This window comes from Heterodontus francisci, chromosome 31, assembly GCF_036365525.1.
Source record: "Heterodontus francisci isolate sHetFra1 chromosome 31, sHetFra1.hap1, whole genome shotgun sequence".
Taxonomy (NCBI): domain Eukaryota; kingdom Metazoa; phylum Chordata; class Chondrichthyes; order Heterodontiformes; family Heterodontidae; genus Heterodontus; species Heterodontus francisci.
Genome location: NC_090401.1, coordinates 59,916,896 through 59,935,617, shown reverse-complemented (window position 1 = coordinate 59,935,617; position 18,722 = coordinate 59,916,896). Strand labels below are relative to the sequence as shown.

At 42.8% G+C, this 18,722-nt stretch overlaps 1 protein-coding gene across 2 annotated transcripts in view; it reads left to right on the top strand.

Moving 5' to 3' along the window:
* Nucleotides 1-11,853, top strand: part of wasf2 (WASP family member 2) — a 52,480-nt gene extending 40,627 nt beyond the window's left edge. For both annotated transcript variants that reach the window (XM_068011717.1, XM_068011716.1), the window contains exons 8-9: nucleotides 7,543-8,054; nucleotides 10,362-11,853. In XM_068011717.1, the coding sequence (XP_067867818.1) occupies nucleotides 7,543-8,054; nucleotides 10,362-10,516 (667 nt within the window). In that variant the 3' untranslated portion in view covers nucleotides 10,517-11,853. The remainder of the gene's footprint in view (nucleotides 1-7,542; nucleotides 8,055-10,361) is intronic.
* Nucleotides 11,854-18,722: the final 6,869 nt, after the last annotated feature.

Genomic DNA, 18,722 nt, shown 5'->3' with positions numbered 1-18,722 from the left:
GCACTCTGTTGAACGGTTCCCCAAAAGCTGGTATGGGAATTAGGGGTGCAGGTTTTGGCTTCCCCGCAACCTGGCACGTGTTCCAAGTCTTACAGAAGTCCACCACACCCTTGTGGCATTGTGGCCCGTGAAAATGCTGTCTTATGTGGGCTTGGGTTTTTCTGATACCAACATGTCTAGCCGTTGGAATCTCGTGGGCTATTCTCAATAATTCCCTACAGTACCTCGGCGGCACCATTACCTGGTGAACCACTGTTTGTTTTCAGTCTGTGAGGAGGTCTCCATTTCCTTGTCAGCACCTCCATCCTTTAAATAGTAACACTCTGGAACTCCCTCTGGTTCAGCTTCAGTTTTGGCAGGCTGTGCTAACTTTTAACCCTGGGTCAGCTTGCTGAGCTTTGACCAAGGAAGACCTGTTTAACCCATCCTCTGGGTCCTCTAACTTCCCAAAGAAGGTTTCAGATCACCAGACAGCAAGTATGACTGCGGACTTACTTGCCTCACTCAAGGGGTATGGGGTCACATTTCCTCTGGGGACACAGTCTTGGTAACACTCGGGGGTTTTGTTAAGTTTTCCCATTTTCTCAGCGTTAGGTTTAGTGGATTATAGTGCTGCAGATAAAGCCGCAGCCTGGTCTGCTGTGCTTTCCATCAGGGCCCCTTTTTCTGCACTGGTCTGGTGTACCCTGACTAATTCTATGGGTTTTTCCTGTAACTTCCAACTTTCGGGCATCACTCCTGTTCTCAGCACCTTCCTTTTTGGCTTGAGAAGAGCCCTCTTTGTTTCCTGCTTTCCCTTCTTGCTCATGGCTGTTCCGCCTCATCACCCTCCCACCTTCTGTCCTTTTCAGGTTTTTGGAGGTCACTAAGGAAGGGTTTCTTTCCCTTGGGGTAAGGGCTCGTGAATAAGAGTATAATCATCAGCCAGGACTGCTGCCTGTCTGTCTCTTGGAACCTTTTGTTCCTCCACGTGGTTTCTTATGGAAAGGGGAAGCAAGTTTTTGAACTCCTCGAGGAGGATCGCTTCTGAGGTTTTCATAGGTGGACTCTATCTTAAGTGTCCCTATCCGTCGGTCGAAAGTGAGTTGCTTCACCCTTTCAAACTCGATGTAAGTTTGTTCCCTCCGCTTTTGGAAAGTTCAGAACTTTTGGCGGTACGCCTTCGGTACCAGCTCATATGTACTCAGGATAGCATTTTTAGTCATCTCATAATCTGATGAACTGTCATCAGGCAACAGTGAATAAACCTCATGGGCTTTTCCTGTTAATTTGCTTTACAGTAACAATGTCCAGCTGTCAACTGGTCACTTCAACTGTTTTGCAAGCTTTTCAAAAGAGATGAAAATGCTTCCACATTCTCCTCATTGAACTTTGGTATCAACTGGGAGCGCTGAGCTCAGCATCCGGTCTTGCGCTAGGGGTAACTCCTCATTCGTGGTGCCTTCGCTAATTGTAGTGGGTCTTCCCCTAGTCAGTTTGAGCCGCCTTAACTCCCTTTCCTCCTCCTTTTGGAATTCTCTTTCTTTCTCCCTTTCCTGAAACACACTCTGCTGTTTCTCCTTCTGGAATTCTAATTCTATTCTCCTCTGTTCTAGTTATAACCTTAGCTAATGTTACTTTGTCTGTTTCAGATTCTTTGCCTGTCTCCAGTTCTTCATTGTCAATTTTAAAATAGTTGGCCACAAGTTTTAGAATTTCAGGCTTCCTAGCTTTTGGACGGATAGTAATCTCTAATTTCCCAGCTGCATTCCTCAACTCTTAGGCTTTTAACCTTGCCCAAGTTACTTCACTCTGTTCTAGGAAGGTACTAGCCTCGAATGTGGATATTTTAGTACTCTAGCACTGAAAACCACAAGAAAACCTGTATTGAAGTTTTTAAATTAGAGTCATGGAGAGATACAGCACTGAATCAGGCCCTTCGGCCCACCGAGTCAGCACCGACCATCAACCACCCATTTATACTACGTTAATCCCATTTTTCCTCTCACATCCCCACCTTCCCTCAATTTCCTACCACCTACCTACACTAGGGGCAATTTTTTACAATGGTCAATTAACCTATCAACCCGCAAGTCTTTGGCATGTGGGAGGAAACCAGCGCACCCGGAGGAAACCCAAGCGGTCACAGGGAGAACTTGCAAACTCCACACAGGCAGTACCCAGAACCGAACCCAGATCGCTGGAGCTGTGAGGCTGCGGTGCTAACCACTGTGCCACCCTATTATTGCGAGGGACTAATTTGCTTTCCCACTTCTAATTTCTCGTTTGTTTTTGGGTTTGATCCCAGATGTGAGCCACCAGATTTCTGTTCCGGTCAAGTGAGGAGGAGTTGAAGGGCTTTCCTCTTTTCCCTCTCCTTGTTTGACAACAACAGGTTTACATCTTTCTTAAAGTGAATGTACTGGCCAATTCAGTAGGTGTTTGATTAGTTCTTGTTATGATCATAGCAAGTAAGTAATCGGACAGGCATTCTTAAGTTAACAAAGAAAGAAGTTTAAACTTTATTGTACCTAAACCGAACTAATAAAATAATAAACAACGTGCCAACTTTCTCTCTCACACTCTCACACACTCTGGCGGTTTACACGCACACAAATAGGTTACATAGTGGGGAAAGATAGAGCGGTTGAGTTAGAGACCATTTAAAAAAAAAAAAGTATACAGTCCATGGCGTTTGGTGATTTGGCTAGCTTTTGGCTAAATTCGGTGGTTCTGAGCTTTTAGTTTGAAGAGGTAGATGACTGGTTCGGTGAGTCTCTTGGAGGTAACTATGCAGATGATTTCCTCCAACGGGGTTTTGGATTGTAGCCGAAGTATGCAAAGGTGGTCAGTCAACAGGCAGAATTTGAAAGCTTTCCAGCTGGAATAGAGAGAGAGAGGGGGACCCCCACTTGGGGTCTGCTCATGTCAGAGTCTAGTTGCTTCTCTTCTGCTGTGGAGAAAAACACCAGCTTAAAATCACAGATGGGGAGGGGCTTGTTGCATGGCAGTCACTCAATGATTCAAACATAGCAGTTAGCAGTATTTCTCTGCTTGTTGAAAGAACAGGTAGGTAATTCCTTTAATCTTCCTGGGTCTTGGTCCTTGCTAGGAAATGCAGACATTTCGTCTCCCTCAGTCCTTTGCAGTGTAGGGTACAGTATAGCAAACTAGGTGATCATCTTAAGCTGAAAGGATGACTTTGCTGGCAGTTTGTCTTTTTTAAAAAATATATATAAATTCAGATCTCCAGTCAGTGGGCTAAAGAAAATTATCATTCAACAAAACATATTGGCGTAGCCGTATCAAATACCTATAATGCTGGCAGTAACTTCGAAAAGAACAATCATAAGAACATAAGAGCTAGGAGCACGAGTAGACAATTCAGCCCTTCGAGCCTGCTCCGCCGTGCAATACGATCATGGCTGATCTCATCTTTGCCTCATCTACACTTTCCTGCCCATTCTCCATAATTCTTCAACCCATTACTAATTAAAAATCTGTCCACCTCCTCAAATTTACTCTATGTCCCGGCTTCCACCGCTCTCTAGGGTAGTGAATTCCACAGACTCACGACCCTTTGAGAGAAGTAATTTTTCCTCATCTCTGTTTTAAATCTGCTACTCCTTATCCTAAAACTATGACCCTTCGTTCTAGATTGCCCCACAAGAGGAAACATCCTCTCTACGTCGTCTTTGTCAAACCCCTTAATCATCTTATATACCTCAATTAGATCTTCTCTCATTCTTCTAAACTCTAGAAAGTAAAGGCTTAAACTGCTCAACCTCTCTTCATAAGGCAAAACTCTCATCTCTGGAATCTAGTGAACCTCCTTTGAACTGCCTCCAATGCAACTACATCCCTCCTCAAGTAAGGGGATCAAAACTGTATGCAATACTCCAGCTGTGGTCTCTCTAATGCCTTGTACAGTTGCAGCAACACTTCCCTACTTTTATACTCTATTCCTTTAGCAATAAATGCCAAAATTCCATTTGCCTTCCTTATTACCTGCTGTACCTGCATACTAGTTTTCTACGATTCATGCATGAGGGCACCCACATCCCTCTGCACTGAAGGACTCTGACGTTTCTCTCTCTTTAGATAATTTGCCTTTCTATTCTTCTGACCAAAATGGAGAACCTCACACTTATCCATGTTCAACTCCATCTGCCAAATTTTGGTCCATTCACCTAACCTATCCATATCCATTTGTAAATTTCTTTATTGCAACTTACTGTTCCACCTATTTTAGTGTCATCTGCAAATTTGGCTATAGTATTTTCTATCCCTGCATCCAAGTCATTAATATAGATTGTAAATAGTTGGGGCCTGAGGACCGAACCCTGTGGCACCCCACTAGTTACATCTTGCCAACCAAAAAAAGACCTATTTATCCCGATTTTCTGTTGGTTAGCCAATCCTCTATCCAAGCTAATAAATTGCACCTAACCCCATGTGATCAACCTTTTGTGCGGCACCTTATCAAATGCCTTCTGGAAGTCCAGATATACTACATCTACAGGATGTCCACTATCTGCTTTGCTTGTTACATCTTCGAAGAACTCTAGCAAATTAGTCAAACACGATTTACCCTTCATAAAACCATGCTGACTCTGGATTGCATTTTGACTTTCTAAATGTCCTGTTATTACTTCCTTAATAATGGATTCTAACAATTTCCCCAAAACAGATGTTAACCTAATTGGTCTATAGTTTCCTACTTTCCGCCTCCCTCCCTTTTTGAATAAGGGCGTTACATTAGCTTTTTTCCAATCCACTGGAACCTTTCCTGCATCCAGGGCATTTTGGAATATTATAACCAATGGATCCACTATCTCTGCTGCCACTTCCTTTAAGACCCTAGGATATAGGCCATCAGGTCTTGGGGACTTGTCTGCCTTCAATCCCAGTAGTTTGCTCAATACTTTTTCCCTAGTGATGGTGATTGTTCTAAGTTCCTCCCTTTCTATAATCTCTGCTTTACCTGTTACTATTAGGATGGTACTAGTGTCCTCCACCATGAAAGTTGAGGCAAAATACTGATTTAGCACCTCTGCCATTTCTATGTTCCCCTCTATTAACTCCCCAGTCTCATCCTCCAAGGGGCCAACATTCACTTTAGCTGCTCTCTTCCCTTTTATATACTTGTAGAAGCTTTTGCTGTCTGTTTTTATATTTTGTGCTGGTTTTCTTTCATAATTTACCTTTGCTCTTTTATTACTTTTTTTAGTAACCCTTTGTTGATCTTTAAAAGTTTCCCAATCTGCCAGTCTGTCATTGGCCTTTGCAATATGGTATGCCTTAGTTTTTGTCTTTGTTATCCTTAACTTCCTTGCTCAGCCATGAATGTTCCCCCCCTCCCCCCCCATACAATCTTTCTTCCTCTCTGGAATATATTTTAGTTGGGGGGAGTAGAATATCTCCTTAAACATCTGCCACTGCTCATCAACTGTCCTACTTTTTAGCCTTCCTGCCCAGTCCACTAGGGCCAAATCTGTCCTCGTGCCTATGTAATTGCTTTTGTTTAACTCCAGAACACTAGTATGGAACTTGAGTTTCTCACCCTCAAACTGAATTTGAAATTCTAGCATGCTATGATCACTCTTCCCTAGAGGATCCTTAACTTTGAGATCATTCATTAATCCCACCTCATTACACAATACCAAATCTAGAATAGCCTGCTTCCTGGTTGGTTCCACAACATATTGCTCCAAAAAATAATCTCTAATACATTCAGTGAACTCTCCTTCGAGGCTACCCTTGCCAATTTGATTAATTCAGTCTATATGCATATTTAAATCACCCATGATTATTTCTGTACTTTTCTTACAAGCCCCCAGTATTACCTGGTTTATACTGTGCACCACTATGGAATTACTGTTTGGGGACCTATGGGTTACTCCCACCAGGCAAATTCCTCAGTACCAGAGGTGAGGGAAGGGACGCTAATTGCAGTAATGCAGGAGTAATTGAGGGTACTTTTCAGAGAATATGTAAGTGCTTAGTAGCTGTACCAAGAATGGAGTAATGCTTCTGACTTGCCAGGCTAAGGGATGTAACCGAGCAAGCACAAAACATTGAAAAGGGAAGGGGAACAACAACAACGTTTGCATTTATATAGTGCTTTTTCTTCCCACGTGCATGCTGATGAGACCCAACGCTGTCTATCTGTCCTTCCACCTTCTCCGTTGTCACGGATTTCTACAGGGCATTTGGGGCTGTTTTCTCTGGTGCTGGTTTCCTAAATTAATCTTCACGACTTTGTTTCTTTAAGCTCACCTCCATCTCCTCTGGTCAATCTCTCATGACTGATTCTTTGTTTCTCTTTTGTCTCACTTAATTCACTAGACTGTTTGAATCAATCTCTGGCAGCACTTTGGTACTATACTTCTCTAGCTTCCAGATGTACCACCTCTTTGTTACACTGTGAAACTGGGGCCTTCTCTACTGTTGCTGTGGTGCAGATTGCTTCAAGTTCTTCATTCCAGTTGTGTTTTAACTAAATTTCATTTACCCTCTGGCTCATGGTCCTCAGAATTATAAATGGTTAGCTCTTCCTTTCATTCAGCATGCCTTTGCTGCGCATGACTCATTGCTGAACACTTTTTGGAGTTGAATGCTTCCATAAGATACGTGCATTCCCCCCACCCCAGTTTCTGAGTAATGTACCTTTTGTTGGGTTTGGAAGATTTCACACACATGCTTTACAGCATATCAGAGTTCCCCCTCTCTCAGACTGTAGAAATATCAGGCTGATGGTCCTCTACAAGGTTTTAACTAGAGCAGCACCATAAGGTTGCTGAGTGCTTAAAGTATATTTTGATGTTTATGCCAGGAATGGGAGCGTTGCTGTCACTGTACCTCAAAATTTGGCATGACCAGAAAAGATGATCTCAAGTGCCGGCTCACATAACTTCACAAAAGCAAAATACTGAGAATGCGAGAAATCTGAAATAAAAACAATAAGTGCTGAAAATACTCTGCAGGCTTGGCAGCGTCGGAGTGCGCAGGGGATTTGTTTAAGTGCGGCCACTTTAAATGTAAAGGGGTTCATTTGTGCACAGCCTGCGCAGGGACTTTCGAGTTGCTGAGCGTCTGTGCAACTTAGAGGGAACATTGTTGTGGAGAGAGAAAAACAGAGTTAATGTTTCAGGTCGATGACCTTTCTGCAGAACCTGGCATCGACCTGAAATGTTAACTGTTTCTCTCTCCACAGATGTTGCCAGACTTGCTGCATATTTCCAGTTATCAATGGCACCCTGTTTTTATGCTTCCCAAAGCGCAATAAACTAAAGTGACGTCAGCATGACTTAAACTTAATGACGTCAGTGGAATTTCCACAGGGACCAAACAATTTTAAACAAGTTTGGTATATGTTTGTGATTTTACTCTCCATTTCATTATAGGTTTATAAGGTTGCAGAAAAGTAGAAGTCCGTGAATGTAGAATAAATGTTCCTAATGCTCACTGTAGAAAAGACAGTTAGTGAGATGGTTAAACTAGTAACTGTTGTACATGCATGTGAACTTGTTTTTGTGCTAATTGTTTTTACTTTTCTTATAGTTACACCATGGATACGCACAAGGATTCTTCAACCCTTAAGAGGATTAGTCTGGTCAGCCCAACCGTTCCTCCCCCAGCACCACCCCCTGGCCCACCAGTGGGAGTCGGACCAGCTCCACCACCAGCTCCACCACCGCCACCACCACTCATGGGACCTGAGGGATATGCACCTCCTGTTGCTGCACCTCCACCGCCTCCCTCAATGCCTCCAATTCAGTTTAATCAAAATTTCCATAGTGTTGATGCTCCATCAATTCCTCCTCCACCTCCTCCAACTGATCAGTTCCCTGCTGCTCCTATGCAGCCATTCCTATCATCTGGAGGAGGAAGTGACCCTCCACCGCCACCTCCCCCTCCTCCACCACCACCAGGCCCACCACCTCCTGGCCCACCACCATTATCCTTTGGCAGTGGCCCAGTGCCACCACCTCCATCTTTGGAGCCAAAATCCAAAGCGGCTTTGCCGCCAGTGAGTGATGCTAGGACCGACTTGCTGTCAGCTATTCGGCAAGGTAAAGCTGGTTTTCTGCTTTGTTTAGTCATACAGAGAGAGCATAGAATTGATGCAGTTTGCTTGCCCAGTTGCATAAAGTTAATGACCATATGCTACTTGCAGTGAAATGCAGTGGCTATTTTTGGTGAGGTCCATGGCTTTCTCCGTACAGCAAGTGCACAACTGTTAAGATTACTGTCACATCTTGAGCACCTATATAGCTGAAGGATCATTGATTTGTATATAACTTTGATTTACAGAGTACTTTTTAATACTGTTTCATTTAAGGGGACATTTTGAGAGTATCTATAAATATTTTGGTTTAACCTGGTCAGTTAAGAGTAAGAATGTAGCGTAAATAATTTATCTTTGGAAGAAATCTAACACTGAATGCTATTAGTATAAAATACTGATCAAATCCACCATCCTTCAGTAGCAATATAATTATGAAGACGTAAAGTTTGTGCAGTGGCTAGGTTATAAGAAATGTGATTACAATCCAGAACAAATGTATTATTTAAAATGAAGTAAAAGTAAACTTCAAGATATACGTGTGTAATATTCAAAGGGGCGAAGCTGCTCACCTGATAGTGGGTTTTATTTACGTAATGCAGACCAGGCAAGCCAGCAAAATAGTATTGAATCAGCTAATTTCAATCAGGCCATCAAAAGAAGCAATACACTTGGATGCACTGCTCCTGGGAAGCAAAAGTCAGGGTTCGATGCTCCATCGGCATCTACTGGAAAGTACTAGTGTGTTGGGTGAAGTTATTGGTGCTGGGCCCAGATCTCTGTCAGTGGAAAGAGACAGGAAGTTGCATGGCAGAGGGGAGATTGAATCCTGGGTTTTGGGGCTGCCATCAAGGCTGGGAGAGCATGCAAGAGGGGATCCTGTGTTGGGAGGGGAGGACATTTATGGAGAAGCATAACCAATGCCATGACACTGAGGAGACGAGGTAAGGAAAGGCTGAGGTTGGGCAGGTAGGGAAAAAGTACCAATAGCTATAATATAACAAACGAAGCAACAGAAGGTTGGAAGGAGAAGATTGGTCTCTAATAATCACCTGAATTAACCTTATTAACTGGTTATTATAGACAAGTGCAGTAAATGGACAAACTCTGCATAATCAATAAGTACAGGTTTTAGCTGATGGCGTGTTTCATCAGTCACTTGTAGAGATGGATCTATAGGCCCCCAGCTCTCTTTTCACACAACTGCTGTCTAGCTGAGTGGGAAAACTTGCAGATGTGTAGCTATGAGACTGTTTTGCCAGACAGTGAAGCTGAGTACAAGAATGTAGTGTGAGATGTTAAAATCTAGATAAATCTACAGACAACTTGGGCTGAATTCTTCTGGCCCCTTTGAAGGTGGGGGAACAGGGAAAATTGGAGTGAGGATGGCTCCCAGCCACATTGCTGCCACTGGAGAACTGTCCCAGAATGGGCGGGGAGCAGGATCGGCTGCCTGCTCCATAGAAGCGGGCAGCCAATTGAGATGATCAAGGCCCCAATTAGAGGTGATTTAAGAGGCTTGCCCCTGTCGTGGTGGAGGCTGCAATCTCGATGTAGGTGGGCTGTCTGAGACAGGCTAAGAGGCCATCCAAGCAGGAGGCTCCATGTCCCAAGGGGGGAACCCCAGGAAGATGAGGCTGCACGTGTGAGCCAAACAATGCACCCGGAGTGTTTTCCCCTCCACTCCGAGGGGCCTAACAGCTTTTCTCATGATTTCCGATATAAGTACATGTCTCGGAGGGTGCCTCCGTGTTGAGGCGCCTTCGGAGTCCCCGACCAGCCTCAGCAGTGCCCACCTTTCCTGGTGTGGTTGCCACAGATCAAGCTGCAGGCCCTCTGATTGGACTGGCAGCATCAGGAGCCCAGCTGCCATCCTTTAATAGGCCAGTTAGGAGGCCACCTCTAGGAAGATTGTGCTGAAGGGCTTGTTGCTTGCAAGTGCAGTCTCTGAATCTCTATTTGGTCTGGCATTGGCGTCCCAAAGCCCCTTAAGTTTATTATCACTAATAGTTTGTGGGTTCTTTTGATTTGAAAAATTTTTGATTGCCCTTTCAATTTTGTCTGACTTCACAGCAACAGCTGTCAGTACAGAATAGTGACAAAGTCGACAACAGAATGAAATTTGATTGCAGAGATGCTGGCAGAATCTGTCTCCAGTGGAATTTGAGGATGCTAATATCTTGTCTGTCTCCAGCATTAAAATGCTGTTGATTTCACAGTATTTGATCTAAAGCTGGAAACAGGACTCGGCCAGATAAACTATTAATGTAAAGGATGAACCTAGCGTTTCAGACCTATTTTATTTGTTCAATAGGCTTCCAGCTTCGTAAAGTTGAAGAGCAGCGAGAACAAGAGGAGAAGCGGGACCGCGTTGGAAATGACGTGGCCACGATCCTGTCTAGACGTATAGCAGTTGAATACAGTGATTCTGAAGAATCAGAATTTGATGATGAGGAATGGTCTGATTAAGCTGGGCTGGGCTGTGCTGACACATTAATCACCAGCTGCCAATATTCTTCTGTTTGAAAAGCCAAACCTTTTCCAACAATGCCTTCACACATAGTTATAGTACTCTAATGTATTATTTGCACAGGCTGTGAATCTGTTGGGAAGATGCATGTCAGACAAGAAAACACTTGGCATTGTTATGGAGGGCTTATAATATGAAGTGCCACATCTACAAAGCAATAAAATACATTTGTCCTTGCAGCATTCGCCATATGCACTGCATGTACATGCATTTCAACAAGGAGAATAAATGTGCTAAAAACCACTGGATTACTAATATGAAAACAGCTTGCTGCCTTGTATCAGACTTTAATTGCAGTCCATGTGATCATCTGACAAATAATTGTATTTATCAGCCAATATTTTCTTCCGTATAAATTAATGGTATTGTGCCTTTTAATCAGATATTGTAGTTAGAATGATGGAATTCTGTAATCTGTTGCACACCAGCTATATAAAAATATATATACAGATATAATTTAGAGTCCATATTCACATTTGCTCATGCTAATCAGGTTTATATAAATCCTTTAAAATGTTCCTATTGATTGGTTTAAATCATACCAGCTTGTCGTCTGTGTAATTAGCAATGTCACCAAAGTGCTTTATTGAACAAAGTTTTAAAGGGAACATGTGTAAAATGTCTTTTGTAGGAATCTTCAGGCCTCAATGATTTTATTTTTTCATATGGCAACATGGCCCTAAAATAAAGTACATACTGGTTGTATTAATTGCCTACAAGTATACACTGGTAATATTCTGTAAGGAAGCATGTAATGATTGACCAAAAATGACTCTAAACTTATGAGGGAACTGCAATTTAATCTTTGCTTTGTTTACATCATTTGTAGGTGTTTCTACATCTTGCTTATGCAATCATTCAGCGAATAGATGTGAGGAGAGAACTTCACGGGCAAACTATGCAAATTTAGCACTAGTGAAAACTAACTATGAAATGTTATGTACAATAACAAGTGTTCAAAATATCTTGATCTAAATTTAACAGATATTTTCTTAATGTTTTTGGGTAAATTTTGTAAGTATACAGCATCAGGTAGCTGGGTTAATGAATTTCTATAATTTCCTTCCCTCTCTGCTCTTGTCTCCCTGGGGTGGGGAATTGTATTTGTTATCTGGAGTTACTCCAAGTAATTTCAATAGAACTTACCAAGACTTACTATAGCAGGGATGCTCACAAGAATGTATTTAATTAGGATTGTATGTAACTAACAATCATGTGCAGAATTTGCTATGGACCTCCTGAAGACTGTTAAAATAAATGATTACCAAAAATGTTATACTTAATTGTGCATTTTTTAATATATGCATTTCTTTTTTTCCTCCTTTTGTATTTGAGTCATGAATACACCCATGCTTTAGATTTTTGCTACTGAGATTTTGATTTTGATGAAGTGAAGCTGAATTGAACTTGTCAGTGCACTGTGCAAAATGCAGGATGTGTGCAAACATCTCCATTATCTTTGCAGTGTAGCACAACATAGCCAATAATGATGGTAACTTGACTATTGCAAGATCTTATAGCTGATGTGTATCAAAGTAGGGGAAGGGCAGTGTCCATCAACTTTAAATGTAAAAAGTGAGGCAAGAAAAGGTAATTTAAGTAATTGGAGTATTTTGTGTTTTTCTATCAACTCTAGGCTGACACCTCAATGCATTACTGTCAGAGTGCTGCACTGTCAAAAATTCCATCTTTAGAATGAGATGTTAGACCGAGGCTTTGTCTGCCTAGTGGGCATAAACAAATTCAGTGGCATTATATAAAAGGTGTCTGGATATGCACTTTTAGTGCCGTAACCTGCAGGGCTACGGACCAAATGCTGGACGGTGGGATTGTGCTGGGTGGCTCATTCTTCGGCCAGTGGAGACCCAATGGGCCAAGTGGCCACTTGCTGTGCTGTAAACGTTCTATGATTCTATTCTATGATTATTTGAAGAGTGTCAAAGGAATTCTTCCAGTGTCTAAAGTTTTTATACTTCAACCAATACCATTAAAGCAGATTTCCTGGTGTTACGACCGACTGCTCAAGAAAAGCCTCCAATCAAAATATATGAAACTGATTGCGGTGGGAGAAATGCACTGTTGATTCAGTCATGTCCTTCCACAGATTGCCTAACATATCACTTTAAACTTTCCAAATTAAAGAAAACCACAGTCAAATTGATCATCTACTAACCCCCCAAATGAGGTGAACCAAACCAGCTCTCTTTAGATGAACAAATTAATTGTTTAATTAGAAAAACTAAATTCTTAAACATTACTAAGATATAAACAACATTTAAAATAGAAAAAATTAGTGTCCTTGCAGATTTACGCTCTTGCCGAAGTGAAATCTTCCAGTGTGGAACATTCCAAGGTTGCTTGAAGTTCTCTCAGCTGTCCGATGGGGGGAGAAAAGGTTCTTCAACAGTCGAATAGTCCATAATCTAGTTCAGCAGTTGAAGTGATGCTTTTCTTATCCAGCGATGAATTCAGCAATTCACAACTTGCAAACACTTTTAAATGAATCAATTTGGCTTTTAGAATTTCTGAGGGGTGAAAAAGTGATCAGTCTAAAATTCACCTACCTTCAGTTTGAAATTATCAGCAACATTGTATCTTTATCCTTATTTTCTGAATGGCTGTATCCTGGGGCAACCAGAATGCACTCTGAAGCACAGGTTTTGGAGCTCGTTGCCTTAAAACAGTACTGATCCTTTTCCAGCCTTAAAGGCACACCGCATACTTCCCAGAAAAGAAAAAAAAGACAGGATCATAATACCTCCACTCTTGGCGGAATGAAACTCCATTCCTGAAATGTGTTTCATTACAATGTGTAAAAAATAAAATTTGCATAAAAAAACTAACATTTTCTCCAGCATTTACAGAAGTTTTCTTTGGCCTCCTTGGCTCGGGAGACAATGGGTAAGTGCCTGGAGGTGTTCAGTGGTTTGTGGAGCAGCGCCTGGAGTGGCTATAAAGGCCAATACTAGAGTGACAGACTCTTCCACAGGTGCTGCAGATAAAATTGGTTGTCGGGGCTGTTACACAGTTGGCTCTCCCCTTGCGCTTCTCTCTTTTTTCCTACCAACTGTGAAGTCTCTTCGACTCGCCACATTTCAGCCCTGCTTTTATGGCTGCCAGCCAGCTCTGGCGATCACTGGCAACTGACTCCCATGACTTGTGATCAATGTCACAGGACTTCATGTCGCGTTTGCAGACGTATTTAAAGCGAAGACATGGACGGCCGGTAAGTCTGATACCAGTGGCGAGCTCGCTGTACAATGTGTCCTTGGGGATCCTGCCATCTTCCATGTGGCTCACATGGCCAAGCTATCTCAAGCGCCGCTGACTCAGTAGTGTGTATAAGCTTGGGGATGTTGGCCTCGAGGACTTCTGTGTTGGAGATGCGGTCCTACCACCTGATGCCAAGGATTCTCCGGAGGCAGCGAAGATGGAATGAATTGAGACATCGCTCTTGGCTAACATACGTTGTCCAGGCCTCGCTGCCATTGAGCAAGGTACTGAGGACACCGGCTTGATACACTCGGACTTTTGTGTTCCGTGTCAGTGCGCCATTTTCCCACACCCTCTTGGCCAGTCTGGACATAGCAGTGGAAGCCTTTCCCATGCGCTTGTTGATTTCTGCATCTAGAGACTGGTTACTGGTGATAGTTGAGCCTAGGTAGGTGAACTCTTGAACCACTTCCAGAGCGTGGTCGCCAATATTGATGGATGGAGCATTTATGACGTCCTGTCCCATGATGTTGGTTTTCTTGAGGCTGATGGTTAGGCCAAATTCGTTGCAGGCAGCCGCAAACCTGTCGATGAGACTCTGCAGACACTCTTCAGTGTGAGATGTTAAAGCAGCATCGTCAGCAAAGATGAGTTCCCTGATGAGGACTTTCCATACTTTGGTCTTCGCTCTTAGGCGGGCAAGGTTGAACAACCTGCCACCTGATCTTGTGTGGAGGAAAATTCCTTCTTCTGAAGACTTGAACGCGTGTGAGAGCAGCAGGGAGAAGAAGATCCCAAACAGTGTAGGTTCGAGAACACAGCCCTGTTTCACGCCACTCAGGATAGGAAAGGGGTCTGATGAGGCACCGTTATGCTGAATTGTGCCTTTCATATTGTCATGGAATGAGGTGATGATACTTAGTAGCTTTGGTGGACATCCGATCTTTTCTAGTAGTCTGAAGAGACCACGTCTGCTGACTAGGTCAAAGGCTTTGGTGAGATCAATGAAAGCAACGTAGAGGGGCATCTGTTGTTCACGGCAATTCTCATGTAGCTGACGAAGGGAGAACAGCATGTCAATGGTGGATCTCTGCTCGAAAGCCACACTGTGCCTCAGGGTAGACACGCTCGGCCAGCTTCTGGAGCCTGTTTAAAGTGACTCGAGCGAAGACAAAGAACAGGACAGCACAGGAACAGGCCATTCGGCCCTCCAAGCCTGAGCCGATCTTGATGCCTGCCTAAAATTAAACCTTCTGCACTTCCGGGTACTGTATCCCTCTATTCCCATCCTATTCATGTATTTGTCAAGATGCCTCTTAAACGTCGCTATCGTACCTGCTTCCACCACCTCCCCCGGCAGTAAGTTCCAGAAACTCACCACCCTCTGTGTAAAAAACTTGCCTCACACATTCCCTCTAAACTTTACCCCTTTCACCTTAAACCTATGTCCCCTAGTAACTGACTCTTCCACCCTGGGAAAAAGCTTCTGACTATCCACTGTGTCCATGCCGCTCATAACTTTGTAAACCTCTAACATGTCACCCCTCCACCTCCGTCGTTCCAGTGAAAATAATCCGAGTTTATCCAACCTCTCCTCATAGCTAATGCCCTCCAGACCAAGCAACATCCTGGTAAACCTCTTCTGTACCCTCTCCAAAGCCTCCACGTCCTGGTAGTGTGGCGGCCAGAATTGCACGCAATATTCTAACTTTCCCCACTCTGCTGAGTCTTCCAAAATGGTAAGATTACAGCAACAAGCTCCATCAGAACGTTTTTGGCTTTAAATTTTTTCAAAGGTTGTCGCAATTAACTCATTTCAAATTTGCAAGCATAGTCTTCCAGTTGTTTCATGTTTTCTTTCCAAGTGTCCCTATTGTCCATCCCTTCAGCCAGGTGAACTGTACAGGTAGGAACACTGACCACTACTGGGTTCACTATTCTCTGAGAAGTTTCTCGTACCCCTTAACCTATGTGGCATCACTTGACACTGGAAAACCCTGTCTGGTGTAACAGAAGCTGATTTTTTTCTTACCCTGGGGTGTCAAAGGAATTTGACAGTATCCCTCCAACACCTCTGTCTCTTTAAGACATATTGTGTTGCCCACTCTGTCCATACAGTCCTTTAAATAAGAATTTGGGCAGGAGTCTACAGTGACTTTTCTAGAGCCTATGCAAGTTTGAGCCGACCCGCCAGGTTTAAGTATCAAGACCACCTGCTAATTCCGACTGTCCTGACTAGGTTCAATGAAACTGCCCTTCAGCAGGCATTGTACCTCTGACTTCCACTTCGGCTGGTTTGTCTGGACCTAAGTGGCAAGGATGTTGTTTTAAAGAATGGTTCCCCCCTATACCCACATCATGTGTGCCTAAGGTTGTACATCCCGGCTTATCCCTACAAACTTTTTGAAACATTGTGAAAACCCTGGTTAGGACTTCACGCTGTTTTGCCTCTAAGTGTAAAAGCCTATTGTTTAATTTTCCTAGCCATTCTGCATTTGCTAATGGGATAGTTGGAGTTTCAATCTGAGAATCTCCTAGGCCTGCTTCTGCCTTACCCTCACTATCCTTTTACTTCTCAACAGTTCCAATTACCTGACGTACCTGTATTGGCTTATCCTCCTCCCTGCGGTAATATTGTTTTAGAATATTGATGTGAAACAGCCGGTTCTTCAGGCAATCTGGGATGTCTTACCCACTCTTTTGATCACTCCATATGGGCCACTGAACCGTTCTTTTAATGGTTCTCCCTATAATGGTAACAACACTAACACTTCATCCCCTGGTTTTATGCTAGGTTGTGGTTTTCTCACCATTTGACAAGTATGACATGTCCTGCAAAATTGTCTCTCATCCTTTGTAAGACCTGACCAGTAATAATGTTGGGTTATGCGTGATTTGGTCTTCTGAATTCCCCTATGTCCTGCAGAAGGAATGTCGTGTGCTAACTTTAATAATCCTTGTTGATATTTGGGTGGTACCACTATCTGTTCAACAGCTGTCCAGTCTTTGCAGGTCTATGAGATGATCTCCATTTCCTCCTCAAAACTCCGTTTGCCATATAATAGCCTTCTGGAACTCCATTCCCCTCAGCTTCTGACAGAGCCGTCTGTGCTATTCGGTATATCTCTGGATCAGCTTGCTGTGCTGCAATGATAGATGATCTGTTAAACATCTCACTTGGATTATCTAAATCCCAAAATAAGGTTTCAGATACTTGGCTATCTATTTGTGGTGCCCCTTTTACCTCTGACAATGGATCCTGTTTAGCCATTACTCGGGTGACTATACACGCAGGAACTATTCCTGGAACTTGTTCCCTGTAATTGCTCCGTTTCCTTCATTTCACTTGGTTCCTCTGTAACTATAGGAGAAACTGATACTTTTTATCCAGCCAAATCATTTCCTAGGAGTAGATCAATTCCCTTTACTGAAAAACTGTGGACAACACCTACAGTTACTATCCCAGACATTAAGTCACTCCCTAGGCATACATTATACAAAGGTATGGGTATATACTCCAAGCCAATTCCATTAACTAAAACTTTAGTGCTCAAGGTGCTCTCTGGTGGAAACATTATATCTTTCCCCAGCAAGAGTGTTTGGGTTGTTCATGTATCCCTGAGTATAATGATAGGTTTTCCTGCCTCACTTACAGAATACGGAGTTACTCGCCCCTTTGACAGAAATTCATTATAACTCTTGGGTATTTTATTCCTAACCTCTACACTCCTTTTAGTTTTAGTATCTGGTTTCACAGCTGTTGTTAAAGCTATAGCCTGGTCTGCGATACGCTCAGTCAGAGACTTTTCCTCTGCACTAACTTTGCGTACCCCAACAAATCCTATGGATTTACCTCGCAATTTCCAGCACTCTGAACAAAGACGACCTGTTTTGTTGCAATGATAACACTTCGGCTTGCGAACCTCACTTCTACTCTCAGCATTTTCCTTTCTGACTTGAGGAGGTGATCCTGGGACATTCCCGGCCGTTCCTTCTTGTCCTCAGCTACTTGTCTTCCTTTCACTCTCTAACTTTCTATCCTACTCGGGTTTATGCAGGTGGCGGACAAAATAGGTTGGCTTATTCACAAGCTCAAAATCATCAGCAATTTCTGCTGTTGCCGAGCTTCCAAAACTTTCAGCTTATCTATATGAGTTCTCACTACTGAAGGAATGGAGATTTTAAACTCTTCTAAGAGAATCAATTCTCAAAGGTTCTCATATGTGGTTTCTATCTTCAATGCCCATATCCAACGGTCAAAATTCATTTGCTTCACCCTCTCAAATTCTAAATATGTCTGCCCAGCCAATCTCCATAAGTTCCTAAATTTCTGACGGTAAGCTTCAGGGACTAACTCAAGAATAACCTTTTTTTGCCAACTCATAATCTGCAGAAGCCTCTTCAGGAAGCATGGCATAAACTTCATGAGCTCTGCCTACCAACCTGCCCTGCATAAGCAGTGTCCAGCTTTCTTTCAGCTATTTCATCTGTTTGGCTATTTTTTTCTAAAGATATGAAAAATACCTCTATGTCCCTGTCCTCGAACATAAGAAGAGCCTGTATAAATTCAGATAACGTTTCGCTGGGTCCTAACCTAAATTCAAATTCTTCCTGACCCGATTTTTCCCTGAATTCAAGACTAAGCTTTTGTCTTAGTTGCATCTCTTTTAACTTAAATTCCCTCTCTTCTCTTTCACTTTCTGTCCGAAATGCTCTCTCTTTCTCCTTTTCCAATTCAAGTTTTCTTATTGCTTTTGCTGTTTCTTTTTCTATTTCAAGTTTTTTCATTTCTAACTGAATCCTAGCCAATGCCACTGCAACACTCTTGGACCTACTACCTTCCAGTTCCTCATATTGCCCCTCATCAGCATCATCATCATCATCTTCTACTAATTCCAGATGTTCGGCTATTATGTCAATTATCTCTCCTTT